The sequence below is a fragment of the Ochotona princeps genome, chromosome 6, assembly GCF_030435755.1.
Source record: "Ochotona princeps isolate mOchPri1 chromosome 6, mOchPri1.hap1, whole genome shotgun sequence".
In the NCBI taxonomy this organism is placed as follows: Eukaryota; Metazoa; Chordata; class Mammalia; order Lagomorpha; family Ochotonidae; genus Ochotona; species Ochotona princeps.
Window position 1 is genome coordinate 26,145,441 of NC_080837.1, and position 15,836 is coordinate 26,161,276.

Genomic DNA, 15,836 nt, shown 5'->3' on the forward strand with positions numbered 1-15,836 from the left:
AATTTAATCTTTCAAAAAGTAAACTTTCTAAACTTTTAGCTTGGAGACCAGCATTGATGTTACCTCCCTGCTGGTCTTCCATATGGTTGCTGGTTTGAATCCCAGCAATTCTACTTATGATCCAGCTCCCTCTAAAAGGTCTGAGATAAGTAGCAGAAGATGGTTCAAGTGTTTGGGCTCTTACACCCATGTGGGAGATCTAGAAGAATTTCCTGGTTCCTGGTTTTAGCATGAGCCCACTCTGTCCTAACCCTGAACATTGTGGCCATCTGGGCAATGAGCCAATGGATAGAAGTTCTCTCTCTCACTCCCTACCTTTCCTTTTCTCTATGAAACTCTGAATTTAAGTAAGTAAATCTTTTGAAAAGTAGCTCTTTTGTAAAGGCTTTATGTTTGTGGCATTACTGGCAGAAATTACGAATGCAGAGAACTTGACTTAGAGCAGAGGAGGTAAATTTAAGAGAAATGCTTCGTAGATAACAGCCAGTTATATCAGTTATGTCAGAGGATTAAATGAATACATAATTTTTCTATGTAGATATTACCAGGGCTACAAAGCATGATGGCACAATTAGGATAAATGTAAAAGAAGCTATTGAGAAAAAATGTAAACAAAAAGCATCCATGTTATACATCAATTAAGAGAACTTCATTACTATTTAACATTCTTGACAATCTATGAAAATGTGCAATGTCCACTCAATCAAGAGTTCTGTTTAAGATGAACCTAGTATTTTTTAAAAGTATTATTTATTTTTATTGGAAAGTAAGATATACATAGAGAAGGAGAAACAATGAGAAAGATATCTTTTATTCACTGTTTTACTCCCCCAAATGACTGCAATGGCTGGAACTGAGCCTACACAAAGCCAGGATAACGGAGTTTCTTCTGGGTATCCCATAGGGTATGGGATCCCAACGCCTTGAGCCATCCTCTGCTGCTTTCCCAGGCCACAAGCAAGGGACTGGATGGAAGTAGAGCAGCCAGGACTTGAACCAATGCCCATATATGATCCTGGTGCTTATACGGGGAGAGTTAGCCAAGAGACCATCATGCCAGGCTGTAGATGAATTTAATTTATTATTATTATTATTTTTAGCGTTTATTAAGGAGTCTTTATTAACCAAGCTTGGTGATAACAACAGGGCCCACTGGAAATAGCAAATCTCAATCCCATATAAACACAACCCCAAGAGAAACAAATGGTCATTACCCTCAAATCCATCTGTTAAGCTAAAGACCTATGTCCCATCTTCCCCAACAATATAAGTTGAGACATACAATGAACAACCTGGACACACTTCCAAAGCTGCAGACATTCACCTTTCCCTGGCTTCTCTGCCCACATTCCATTACTGCTAGGCCTCACCTCTCCTGGAACTCTTGAAAGTATACATTAGAAACATAAAGCATTTAGCATTGCTATCTTTACTGTCCCACCTGAGCAGTGAACAGAGGTGAAGAATACAGACACACAGGGGCCGTGCTCAGGGGACACCTGTCCTCAGTCTGTCTTTGGAAAACCAGAGAGCAAACAGGTACTGGGGAGGCCAGCAGTCACAGTGCTGAACGATGGAAGAATGGGACTAGGAGAGCAAGCCCTTCCCTTTCGTGGGCCTCTCTCGGGCCTTGTGAGGGGAGTGGTTTGAATTTAATTTAATTTAAATTAATGTGATGAAGTTAATTTAAATTAAATTTGAACCAGATGTACCAGGGTATCTTAAGTGCACAGAATAATCCCTTCCTCAATACAGCTTGTATTGGAAGACTCAGTGAGCTCAGGCAAATGCAACATTGCTTGATCTCTGATGAACATTATTGATCCACAGGAGATGTAACAAGATTGTATCAGTGAATGAATGTGTTCACTGTGACATGAACAAAAGTATGTACCTTCATCCTAAAAAACGTGATGCTTGTCAGAAGGTCAACAGTTGACTTCAGGTCTTGCAGTCTTTCATTATTGCTGGCAGGAAAGTTTTCCTGGTTAATTAGGAAACAGAAAATTGGTAAGGTTTTTAGCACTAAAATACAGTGGGAAAATAAACCAAAAATAATATTCTGTAAAAGAAAATGGGCAGAAAACTGTGTAAAAATTGAAAAGATCCCTAAGGTATTCTTGAAAAAATTTTAACTCAAAAAACAGAATAGGAAGTAAAAAATTTGGAGATGTTATTTTTGGTCTTAGAAGGCATACCCTTTTTTAACCTCACAATGTATTAAAACTATGCAAAATACCATTTCCACAAGGTTATGATATTACTAATTCATATTTATCAAAGAATTTCACTACTTAATGAAGGATAGGTAATGTATATTTGACAATGTATTCATGGTTTTCTCAAGATAGTCACATTTGGTTTCCAAGAATACTTTGGGCATTGTACATGTGCTGCATTAAATTTACTCTTAGTTGCCAGGGGAGTTTTACTCTTGAGAAGGTTGCCTGCTTAATCCCATAGTCTCTCCTAAAATATCATAGTTTTCAGTGAAAAGTTTCATTACGTGAGACTTGCTATGAAGTGCCATGCCAAAACAGATATTCAGAATATTGAAAAAGAAAAGGCCTGGTTATGAAAATGTTTGATCCAAAGACTGCATAGACATTGAGAAATTTCTCATATTAATATTCTCTCAGCTTGGTTTCCTAAAGAGCAACCACATTTAATTTCTGGATATTCATGAACTCAAGAGAGTTCAGGCACCAAAAAGATGGTGAATGATGTGGCCTCTGGGTCCTTCTGGATCCCAAATGACTTTGCTAATGGTTAGAATGGCAGTTCTCTTCCCATCATGTTAGCCCAAGTTCCTCAAACAGGATTTTGGTAAAATTTGGCTTATAATTTCCAGAAACATGAAATAAAGATATCTGTCAATATAAGAGTAGTTAAAAATGAATGTAGGACAGATACCTATGTGAAAATAAGGAAATACTTACGACAAATGGCTGAGGAATATAAAAACGAAGAGGAGCAGCTTTATTTTGGCTATAGATCATTTTGTTTTAAAGATATTGATTGAGTGGCTAAAATTATATGAGGAACTTTTTAAAAGTTCAGAGAAAATGGAAATCATGATCATCTTTATGAATGTTCTGAACTCTCCTTCTATGTGTAGTTATGTTTCAATCTGAGATGAAATACAAAATGACTGCCAATTAATTCTGAACAGTTTTGATGAAGCACATTGAGGATCTAGCGGACAAGATTAAATAGTAAATTCCAGTAGCAACCTCAGAAGCTAAGAAACGTAGTAGCCCAAAAACCAGTGGAAAAGTTTTGAAAAGTGAACTGGTCTAAACATCTACTTTATGAATCAAATGAAGGTCACTAAACATGATGTTAACTTAAAACTTTAACTGTACACGAACATAAGGAGAATCACATCCACAAATATACACAGACACACACAGCCTTGCAGGTTTAGGTCATACAAAAACATTTGACAAAGGAGAGCTGTTGGAATACTTTTACTGTGACAAGACTCAAAATCAATCTTTTTACTTTTACATTACCTGTAATATTTTGTACAATATGACAAGAAATAATATAGGCCAATTACAATAGTTTACTTTTTAGTCATAATTTTATACATACCCTATATTTTGACAAATCAATCCTCAAAGAGTTATGTAACTGGTCCAGTAGTTTAATGAATTTTTCTCTCTGCACAAAGAAAACAAAAATGGGAGAATTTAAGAAATGGTTTTTCTAAATGTGGGACTTGTCACAATTACATGGGTTATTGTTCCCATTTCATAAAGAGATCAAAGGTGTAGACGACTTGTACAAAACCACAGGGCTAGTCTACAGCAGAGCAGTTGTTCGAACTCAAGTTTCTTCTGACAACAAATCCACGATATAACAAATCACAATGTTTTGTGGTGAAAGAAAAATGTACAACGGTTTTAACAGATTTCTAGAAGCTGCTTTCCACAGAAAGAGCTCAAACGGATTCCATTCCATTTTTCTCTATGTAACGATTTACAGGCATATAATGCATCAGTGAACGAAAATACATTCCACTCCCCACTCTATTCTCACACACCATACCAGACAATGACAATTTTCAAAATTTCTTCCGCCAATGGTAGTGGCAACAGCAGCTGATCTTGTTAGAAAACAATTTCAAAATATGATCTCCTTTTGGAAGGCAGCATAAACTTTGTATTTGGAAAGGATCTGTTGCTTTTAAAGATGTTTATGATTTTGCACTAAGAGTATAAAATCAGGGCAAAAAAAATGTTGCTCCCTCCTTCTGATGCTGTTTTAGTACTAGAATATTCTCTTCATAATTGGATTTGAAAAATGTGTGAGTAAGGAATTTTGGTAACAAGGGTAAGAATCAAACTGTATAGATCTTTGAAAAACAAGGTAAAAACATCAAGACCACACAAATTTTGTTGACATGCCATGACTAGGGATTAAATGATAGAAAATACTTCTGCCTATATTAATATTCTTCAAATATCAAATTATACTTTACGGGTATATCAGTGCAATGGCTCAACAGGCTAATCAGGCACCTACAGTGCCAGCATCCCATATGGGCACCAGTTCATGTCCCAGAAACGCTACTTCTGATCCAGCTCCTGTTTATGGTCTGGGAAAAGAGAATGATGGCTGCAGAACTTTGGCCCATGCACCCATATGGGAGACCTGGAAGAAGCTCCTGGCTTCAAATTAGCTCATTTAGGGAGTAAACAAACAGATGGAAGATCTCTCTCTCTCTCTCTCTCTCTCTAAATCTGCCTCTCAAATAAAAATAAATAAATCTTTCAAAACTGCATGTACTTTGGAAGATAGTGATGGAGACAAACTTCCTGGCAGTTTGATTTAGGAGATGTATTTATGAGCTATAAACCTCATTCCTTCATGGCATTAATCTGAATAGAGTGAGTTGAATATTAAGAGTAGTCCAAGTGTTTCTAAGCTGAAGCTTCAATATTCTGAGTAAGGTGTCTTCATCAGATTTACACTTCAGTGAACAAAGTTTATATATTCCCTCTGTGTGAATCCCTGTGGAGAAAATAAAGGGAACTAAGAACTGAATCTTGCCTTCTAGAAGCTTGCCATCTTGTTAGACTACCAATAGAGATACAAAAAAATATAGATGAGCCATATGGCTGATTTTCTCTGCCATTCTCCATTAATACTTCCCAGGAGAGAAGACAACCGATGTCCTCTTTTATTATCTCTGCAGCTCATCCACATGGGTCAGTAATTCTCAATTAAAATGGAAAAATAAAAGAGCTACTACAGTCATTAACTTAGGGCACAGAGAAGTCAATCATTCAGATGAGTATAAAAGTCAGTCTGACTCAAGTCTCTGAATGCTTCACTTGATCTCTGATTGGAACTGACTCCCTGTGGGATGTCCCACATCACTGGCCCTATTCTACTCAGTGGGGCAAACTATGCTGGCTGTCTTCCCAGCATCCAATCATCCACTCTTCTTTGGTATCAGGACCTCATGGATTAAATGTGCCCAATAGAAATGCTCACCTTCCCAGATCTCATTGTTTTCAGGATGTTTAGCAGGGGTGGAGGACCATTTTTCTGCCAAGGACCACTTAGATATTTATAACAACACTACCGGGCCATACAAAGTCATCAACTTACAGATTAGTTTGCTTTAGATTTTCTGAATTTTGAGCCCTGCCTGTGGTTTCCTTGGCAAAGCCAGGAATTGTGAAGACTTTATACAGTCAATGGGTTGGGCATTTTCCACTGTAGAATAAGACTGAAGCCAATTAAAAGTATATAGTTTGTTAAACAGAATGGAGTAACACCCTAATATCAATAAACCATCATTTGGGAAGATTCTAAAAGAGAAACTGGCATATAATGCTTGTTATAGAAGTATGTGCAACAGCTTCTGCGCTCAAAGTTTGATTGTTTGCAGCTTGTGAGCCTCTACTTTTTCCACACTAATCATGGATATTAAAATGTAGTGCTGGGCCCAGTGCAATAGCTTAGTGGCCAAAGTCCTCACCTCACACGTGCTGGGATCCCATATGGGCACCAGTTCTAATCCCAGCAGCCCTGCTTCCCATCTAGCTCCCTGCTTATGGCCTGGGAAAGCAGTCAAGGATGGCCCAAAGCCTTGGGACACTGCATGTGTGTTGGAGACTCTGAAGAGGCTCCAGGCTCCTGGCTTTGAATTGGTCCAGCTCTAGCCGTTGTGGCCATTTTGAGACTGAATCGATGAACAGATGATCTTCCCCTCTGTCTCTACTCCTTTCTGTATATCTGACTGTCCAATAAAAATAAATCTTAAAAAAAATGTAGTGCTGTTGCTTCATGACTGTAAAATGAAAAGCTAACCAATAGGAAAAGTATGGCAGACGCAGAAACCAGAAGGAGCTCCCACATTCTCCTCCACCTATCTAGTCCTTATTTTTAATACATAATTAATTTATTTAGAGATAGCTAAAGAAGGGAAGGAGACAGAGGGGGCAGGAGGTTCTATCTTCTGGTTCTCTCCCCAGATGGCCCCGGTTGCTAGTGTTGGACCAGGCCAAAGCTGAAGCTTAATCTGGATCCCACGGAATCAGATATGAAGCAGCTGGGACAAGGACCGTTGACCACACGGCATGCATGCATCTCAGTTGGCGGATTAACCTGAACACCACATTATTTCCCACCTGCCCACTCCTTAAAAAACAAAAATCTTATAGCTGGCATTTGAGCTAATACTGAGGATGTGCACTAAGAGGCCTCTGCTGACTCCAGTTCCTGCTAGTGCAGACTGGGAGGAGGCAGCGATTACTGAAGTAGTTCAGTTCCTGCATGCCATGTGACAGGCCTGGACTTAGCTTCTGATACCTGGCCTTCATCCCAGTCAGGGCCCTTGTGGGCATTTGGGGAGTGAATCAGAAGATGGGATTTCTGTCTTGTTGAGTCACAGATAAAGAACAAAGATAAGCAAATTGGGCCTGGCATGATAGCCTCACTAAATCCTCGCCTTGCATGAGCCAGCATCTCATATGGGCTCCAGTCCATGTTCAGGCTGCTCCACTTCCCATCTAGCTGCCTGCTTGTGGCCTGGGAAAGCAGTGGAGGACGGCCCAAAGCCTTGGGACCCTGCACCCGTGTGGGAGACCCAGAAGAAGTTCCTGGCTCCTGGCTTCAGATTGGTTCAGCTCTGGCTGTTGCAGCCACTTGAGCAGTGAAACATCAATTGGAAGATCATTCTCTCTGTGTCATCTTCTCTCTGAATAGCTGCCTTTCCAATAATAAATAAATAAATCTTTTTAAAAGAATAAAGATAAGCAAATAAATAAATACTGGCAGCTCCACTGACTCTGAAAGCTTTACCTTGGGACTTAGGATGTATGAAGGAAAAATCCTCCATGAAGTTTGTTTAGTTGAACTTCTGCTTTACACAATCTAATAGAATTCTAACAGAGATCACATATTAAATCTCCTGATTTGGATCTTCAGTGCCCAGCTGGAAAATTTACATTCCAGGAAAATAAAAAACCATGAAGACTGTTGGGCTTCTTGTTGCAGGATCCCAAACAATATAGGATGATGGGAAATTAACAGTGTGCTGCTGATTAAATTTTCAAAGAGATTCTTCCAACAGCAGGACAGCTTGAAATTTGATTTTATTTACTGTACTATTATTTAACTAGAGTGACTTTATCCTTATGAGAACAGCAGAGGCCTGTAGCCTGTAATATGCAATTTGAGAAACAATGAAAGACTGAGTGATATAAAGCATTTCTTCTGAGGGCTACATGATTTAGTTTTTTATATTAGAGAAAGGTCACATAGGTCCAGTAAGAGACAAATTAGTGATAAATATACTAGGCATTGTTATTTATCACAAAATCAGATTTAATGAGTTGATCAGAAGAACTAGGCCAGAGGTCAGCAAACTGTCTACAAAGGGCTAGAAAACAGAAGCTGTCGACACTGTTATTTCTCCACATCAACTCACTTCTGACACTAAAACACAGTAACTGCTACAGATAAAATACTGGCTGTTTTTTCAGGTAGAATCTTAACACACATTTAAATTTAAATTTAATACAATTTTCATGCATCAAAACTGGTCATTTTAAATTTTTCCTCAACGTTTAAAGAGAGAAAATCATTATTAGATTCTGGTTCATGTGAGCCTGATTTAGCCATTAGGCAGAGGGGAGATTTTGGGAGAAAGAGAGCAGGTGCACTTTTATAACTTCCCAGAACTCTAGCAACTGCTGAAACAAGCTTTGGCATTATCCTCAGCTTCCTTTGTTAATTTCTTTATAGCTTCCTGTTTCATTCCTGCAGCAAGGGAGAGTCGTGCCAGAGGCTAATGATGCTCAAGTTTCAGGGCTCTCACCTGCCTCCCCTGAGAAGCCCCAGCTATGAATTCACATGACCTTAGGTCTTCCTACAGTCTGCATGTGTAAGACAAAACTTCTGGATCTATGCTAGCACACTGCTAGACTTTTTTCCCAATAATTTTACTGAAAACAACAATATATTAAAAAAAGACAGACAGAAATTATAAAAAGAGAATAGTTTATTTTCAGTTAGTGCTTTGATAATTTGATCATGTTAATCACAGCAATACACTGGACATAAGTTTATGTTATTTAATTATTTGAGCTTGATACTAATCCCAACAAAGTTAACATAAAATTATAAAATACCAAGGGTGGGTGACACGGTGTAGGACATAAAGCTGCTAACTGTGGTGCCAGCATTCCACCTGGGTACCACTTTGAATCCTGCCTACTCTACTTTCAATTTGTTCCCTGATAATGTAACTTGGGAAGCTGTATGGCCTGCGTGCTTGGAACCCTAAAGCCATCTGGGAGATCCAGAAGAAGCTCCTGGCTTCTAGCTTCAGACCAGCCCAGCTTTAGCCATCATGGCCATTTGGGGAGTAAATCAATGGATAGAGCTCCCTTTCTGTCTTTAATTCTCCCTTTCAAATAAAGAAGGATTTAGAAATTATAAAACATCACTATACTGATGCTTCCAAAGTGTGTTGATTCACATACTTCACAAGGCATGAAAGCACCAATATGTTGGAGTTCACTCAACAGGACTTAAGCCTGTGAAAGCAGGACCCATCCTTCTAGTCTGTCTCTCTCAGCTGGGTGTGTCCTTGCCCATCTTTTATCCAATGACTTGAGAGGGTGATTGTGTTGGTCCTAAAGGTTCTGAACATTTGCCTATGCAACTGACAAGAAAACTAATGGTCAGATTATCCAGAGGGGTTTGTCTTGAGAAATTCTAGGTTCAAAATGTGATTTCCACCTTCAAATAACCCCCAGACCAACAGGAGCCTATCTGGCCATCACAAATTCCCTAAAGAGCATGGCATTGTTGAACAATCAAAGGAAAATCCCAAGTATTACTAACCAGGAAGGAAGCTGGACACAAACTGACCACATACTATTTAGCCCCACTGTCACTTTTACCCCAAATGTCTCAGGGAACCTAGGGATTAAGCAATAGCTTCTTGGCTCCTTGCTCTGCACTTTGTAATAAACACTGACTTTCTTCCACCACCCCTATGTCAGTGATTGCTTTTTTACCCTAGTTCGTAATTTCTATAGCAACACCTTTGACCAATTTTTGGTGTTATACAGCAACAATGCTACTTTTTAAAAAAAGACAGTGTATCTTACACTTCAATCCTGTAATATCTCAGCCCTCTGCAGTGGGAAGGATACATTCTGCTCACTTTTTTCAATTTATTTTCCATCTTTACTTCTCCTTGGTTTCCCTCAATAATGTGCGAGGCTAATGGCAGCTGTTTTTTTATTACTTCTTAAACTCTGAAATGGCAGCAACGCCTAACAGTACTGTTTCTTTGAGTATTGCCATGAATCTCTGAAGAGAGTTCTTAGTTCTTGGTCAATGACAAAGTTTTTTTAGGGTTGGCAAAATTCCTTTGACATTATCATATTTTTGGAATGATCAATCAGTATTTTTTACTTCTTTATGCGATTTACTCACTATCAAATAAAGATTCAGATGCCAAATGTATTTTAATACAGTACAAATGAATGAATAAGTGAACAAATACAAGAACAGTGGTACTTTAAAGGAAATATTTATTGGCATGTTCGTTTTGGCTTAGTACTGGCTATGTCAAAGAGAATGGAAGTAAATAACTATAATTTTTTTATCAATTATTTCCGTCACAATTATACCTTAAGATAACTCACTAAATATACTTCTAAGAATATGCTCAGAGTTGAAAATATTGATCCTCACCTTATGAAAAGTTTCTTCCTTTTCAAGCTCTGATCTACCTGTGATTTATTCCAGTATCCTTGGAGACATTTTCTCCAATAAAGTTCTTTGATCTTAGCTCCAAAGAGTATTTACACTCAGTGGGGTGCTGGTAAACTGGTTTTCTGAAAGCATGAAGCTTTGATTTTAGCATTTGTCAATGCCCATGATGCAAATACTCTCAATATGTTAAACTTCAGTGATGTTTGTGTATAACAACCAGCTTTCAATATTTCAAATAAATTTAGGAATTAGTTTATGGGAGCAGGTATGAGCCAGCTGTAGCCTACAAGTTTTAGGTCCAATTTTCAACAATCTATCACCAGAGTTATACCAAAACTTTCTCCTCTGAAATACTAACTTATGGGTAAGACATTCTCTCTCCCTCTCTCCCTCCCTGCCCCCTTTCTCTGCCACAGTCTTCATAGTGCCACTTATCAGAGAGCCCATGACAAATTGCTTCAACTTCTTTCTGCACAGTATCCTCTGCATACAAATTTCCTCTGCTTTGGCTGCTTATTTTCTGAAACATTTCATCCTTGAGCCCATGGAACCATCTGTCATGTCTTTTATGATATCAATGTCAGAATGCTGACAAATCCTGACAAAAATCTCAGAAGCCCATGAAATGTGTGATATCAAATTTATAGTGCCCAACATCAATGGTTACCTTCAGATTTAGTAGGAATTCTCCTGCCTGTTTCCTACCATTCACTTCAGTAGCTTATCCAAGCCATTACTACCATCCTCCACCCCATATCCTCACATTGCAGGCCTTGTTTTATAGATAAAGCACTTCTGGCCATTGCAGACACTCAAAGAGAAGTGTAAGAAAATACATTATGGTCTCCCTAACTTTGTACTTCTCGATTGTCAACAAGATTCTCTGTTGAAAACAAATATTCCTCCACATTTTATCTAGGACATACATTACTTACGAGAACTCTTTGTTAAAACTTGATTAGATCTTAGTGAACAAATGAGCTTTAGTTCATACAATTGGTCATCTATTAATTCCCTGAATAACTCCATTAAATTAGGATTTAATATCAACTGTTTCGCTGAGTCATTGTTCTAGTTGACAAATCTCAGTGGTTAATCTCCTTGCACACCTCACCTTAACATTTTACAATAACTGATGCTACTATTCACTCCCCTTTTCCAAAAATAGTTAACCATACATTCCACACCACATCTTTTACCATTTTCATTCAGTTTCTACAGCCATTTTATTCAGTAAACTTGGTCAGTCTCTTTTGCCTACACCGAAAGTTCCTGTCCTTGTCAGTCTATTTTGAGTGTTTTTCATCTACATCATGGCTTAAAAAAATTATATAAAAAAGACCTGAACTTATCAATGTTATAGTTCTCTTATAGGTTTGCTTTATACTTGTTCCAGGTAGGAAGTCTTTCTACCCATTTTATTGTTTGGGATGCAAAGGGTCTTGTTTATACCTAAAGAAGAGTAAGAATGGATCATATGACTGTCCCAGGACCCCAAGTGACATTGTCAATGTCAGCAGTCAAGTAAATAAAAACTTGGATCTCCCAACAGGAGGCAGAGACATTATACTCTGTAGATATTGGAATTAGCTGGTAATAGTAGCTTCAATATTTAGAGAAAAATACAGTTGTCATCACATAAATAGATGAGGCTGATGAATATATACTGTCACAGATAAACAATATAATAGAGACTAGCACACTGGGAAGTAAAGTTACATTATAGTACGCATCTCTACTTTCAAATAAAAGTAGGACTCCAATTTTGAAGCATATAAAATTGTCCATACAGCATGAGATCAGATTTTTTATCTCTACCTATACATACCATGTCATGATATACTTAAAAAGTAGAGAGTTAATCTTGTAACTATTACTGAGGGACTATACTACTGCAATCATTCAGGGAGTAATAGCTGGGATGGGGAAGAGGAATAGGAGAGGGAGGGAAAGCCCTCTACCTGCAAAACTATATCATGTAAAATAATAAAACTATTTTTTAAATATATAAATAAAAACAAACAAAAAAGATGTAATTGGAAGAACTATTTTGACCCTACTCTATAAGCTTTTCAATGTACAAAACAAAGTTTTTATAATCATGTTGCCACTGAACTACTGAGTTGTACTTAATCACGCTGTTTTCTCCTCTTCCAGTCTGCTTGAAGTAAAGAGGCATGCCCTCTAATTTCCCTCCAGGTAGCTTTTATGGGGGATATTAATCATATAAACCCATATTCTTTCTCAGTGTTCCACAAGTCTGGCTTATTCCCCACAGTGTATCCACACAAAATAGTTGAAGCCAAAACAATTCCATAACACAAAATGTTTTATGTTATTTGGAGAATCCCCAGATGCATACAGTTACCAAGCTGACGTTTTTGTAAGAAAACGCTGCTGTGATCTGGTGTTTGGTCATAACAGTGTTTTGCTGAGCTGGGAAAGCTCTTTGGCCCCGGGTTTTACAGAGCCAATCTTTCTAGCCAAACTAGCTGATGACATAGCGGTTACACTGTAGTGGGGCACAGAGAAAAAAAAAATCCTCTACCTTACATAATTTCAGCACCTTGAAATTGCTTCCCATATTTTATGTCACTTAATATTCATCAATTTGAGAAACAAATTAGAGCACAAATTATTATCTTTATATAACATGTTTTGGAAGTAAAGCTTGGATAATTCAACTGACTCTTGCCACATTTGAATAAAAGTTCCAACTTCCAAAGCCAGCTCAGACTATTGTTTGTCACTGGTATTGACTTCTAATTGTCCAGTAAATCACAACTATTTGCTTTTATCATGACGCTCAACTCACATACAGCATCCACATTCCTTTTCAGAGGAAAAGGACAGAAAAATAATCATAGACATACTATCTTTGGTTTTTACCTTTTTATTTTCTATACTTCGCTGGCTTCTTTTTTTAAAAATAAAAATACAACAAAATTGGATTACTAATAATAGATTCAATAACAGAGACCAAATCAGTGAAGCTATTTGGAAGTGCTGTGCAAAAAATAATTCTGGTGTCAGAAACCACTTTTCTAAAATGGAACTTAGTTCCTACCAGAGAGAAGAAACAAAAAAAAATGTTTCACTGGGTATTGGATATCAGTGCTGCCATCCACTTGGCCTAGCTGCAATTTTGGGGTTTTCCAGGCATCCTTCCCTCATTGCCTGCCTCCCCACAGATACCAAGTACTTCAGACGGTCTTGAGTTTACAGTCTCCAATGACCTGGAATCTATCCTTTTCTCTTTATCACCTGTAACTCTGAATTTGAAATCCTACAATTTTTCTGAGTTTACTCATGGATTACATTCTATTTGCATTCTTATTCATTTAGATTTTATTATAGGGAATGAGTTCTAGGGACAAATGCAACAAATACATTCTTGAAACATCTTGGAAATACTGCAGTACTAGTTTTTAGGTGTGTCATGATGTCTTTGAATTTTACAAGTGGGCAGTCTTAATTAAGTGCAGAAAATTCTCTAGGATTCTTTACGCAACTACTGATTTTGACTTGCAGTATGTGTCATTATCTGTCAATGTCAGTAGCCACCAACAGGAAATAAATGCAAATGGAGCCACGCAGGTGTCAGAAAAAGCAGCTATGTTAGTTATCAGGGAACTCTAGCTGAAAGTAGGTCATCTAAAACAATGAATCCCATGTTTATATATACAGAGACATCCCTGCCGGACCCTAGTACTCTCTTTAAATACTCACGTCTTGTTCTGTTAGAAAAGATCCTTTCAGATATGGGGATCCAGTTTAGTGAAAAGGCCTAGTATCAAAGACAATTGCACTGAAGATGTTTCAAAGGAATTTTGAGCTGTATGCTACAGTGTATGATTAGTTGTATTATACTAAGAGGTAATCTGTAAGATTCCCTTCAACAATACAATTCAAGAATATCCTGAGTCCAAAGCTGCTTGTAAGTGCCGTCCCACAAATTCCCAGGACTTTCAAAACACAAAAATGATACTTACACCAAAGTTGGTAGCGGCGAATCGATCTGAGGCAGAAACCTGTACAGTGGTGGAGACGGTTGTGTGAGCGTAGAAAGCATTTATATTAGCCAGCAGAGTGCTCATGACAGCCGGGACACCAGGGCACATGTATTTAGAAGATAGACATGAAAAGTGCCTGAGGGATGAAACATAAAATGTTTCTAAAACAGGAACTAATTAATTCATAGAACAGCATGTCTTCTAACGCCAACAGTTAATTCAACTTCATCTATGGAAAGGGTAGAGAACTCTCACAATGGAAAGAGAAAACAGTGTCAGCCTGTTGAAAATCTCTCATTCATAAACGAATGTGATTTGTCAAAGGGATGTGCCCCACTCCTTTCAACCTGGGGCCCGCTGCAGATGTGCAGTACCCTCTGGAATTCAGCATGTCTGGAAGCAGCAGCAGAGGAAGAGGCTCCCTCCCTTCTCCAACTGCCCTCCCCCTGACTTCTGTTCCTGGAATTCTGTGTTCCAGTCAAAACACTCTTGCATAGTTGTATGCCTCTGACTCTGAAGAAGTAGCAAGAGGCTCACCTGTCATGAATCATTAACTACACAAGTCAACTTCATGGTTGACTTAAGGCAAGTCTGTGACGTTTTTCAGAAACGAAGATCTTCCCTGAGCAAATCTGTTTCCCAAGTACTTTGTTACAGATATGATTTAATTAGGCAAACATGAATAGTGGGGACAGATTGAATCATACCAGCTTTGTGATTCAAGACCATTTCTTTTAAACCTTGAATAATAGTACCATTCACAACCGTCATAAGCCTCAAGTGTTCAATCCTGTTACTTTTGTCAAGGAAACTTGTTTCATTTGAATTATAACAAAAGATGTGAAAACTGAAAGCATGGCTTACGATAAAAGTAAATGATAAAATATTTATGGAGGAAAGAAACAGCCAGTACACAACCAATTTGCTCTCACAGCTTAGTAATTTATCCTTTTTGATATCTCTGGATTTTGTGTTACTGAACACAAAAACAGAATATACAAAAATATCCCAAAAAGTGGCTATGAACCAAATATATGGTAGTCTATAGATTTTTGCTGCATTTTAATGCTAGGATAGCTTACTATTTATTATGTCATGATACTAGCCAATGAACATAGCATAAATTTCTAAATATAGATTTCTTCAGTCCTGAGTGATAACTTTAACCATGAGCAAGATTTGACTAATGTATTTTCACCTCAAAATTTGATTATCATTGATTGCCTTTTGTTTTTAAAGATCTATTTATTTTTATTGCCAAATCAGATATACAGAGAAGAGAGAGACAGAGAGGAAGATCTTCTGTTTGCTCTTTTACTCCCCAAGTGACCACCACGGATGGTGCCGTACAGATCCAAAGCCAGGAGTCAGGAACTTCCTCTGGATTTCCCATGTGGGTGCAGGGTCCCAAGGCTTTGGGCCATCCTTGACTACTTTTCCAGGCCACAAGCAAGGAGCTGGATAGGAAGCAGGGCACCTGGTACTAGAACCAGTACCCATATGGGATCCAGGCGCGTTCAAGGAGAGGACTTTAATCACTAGGCCACCGCACTGGGCCCCATTGATTGCCTT

The 15,836-nt window shown here is 38.1% G+C and overlaps 1 protein-coding gene across 2 annotated transcripts in view; it reads right to left on the reverse strand.

The window, feature by feature from the left end:
• UNC13C (unc-13 homolog C) overlaps window positions 1-15,836 on the reverse strand; it is a 577,988-nt gene that overhangs the window by 261,589 nt on the left and 300,563 nt on the right. For both annotated transcript variants that reach the window (XM_004578069.4, XM_036495361.2), the window contains 3 exons: window positions 14,244-14,400; window positions 3,598-3,666; window positions 1,895-1,984 (listed from right to left, as the gene is read on the reverse strand). In XM_004578069.4, the coding sequence (XP_004578126.2) occupies window positions 1,895-1,984; window positions 3,598-3,666; window positions 14,244-14,400 (316 nt within the window). The remainder of the gene's footprint in view (window positions 1-1,894; window positions 1,985-3,597; window positions 3,667-14,243; window positions 14,401-15,836) is intronic.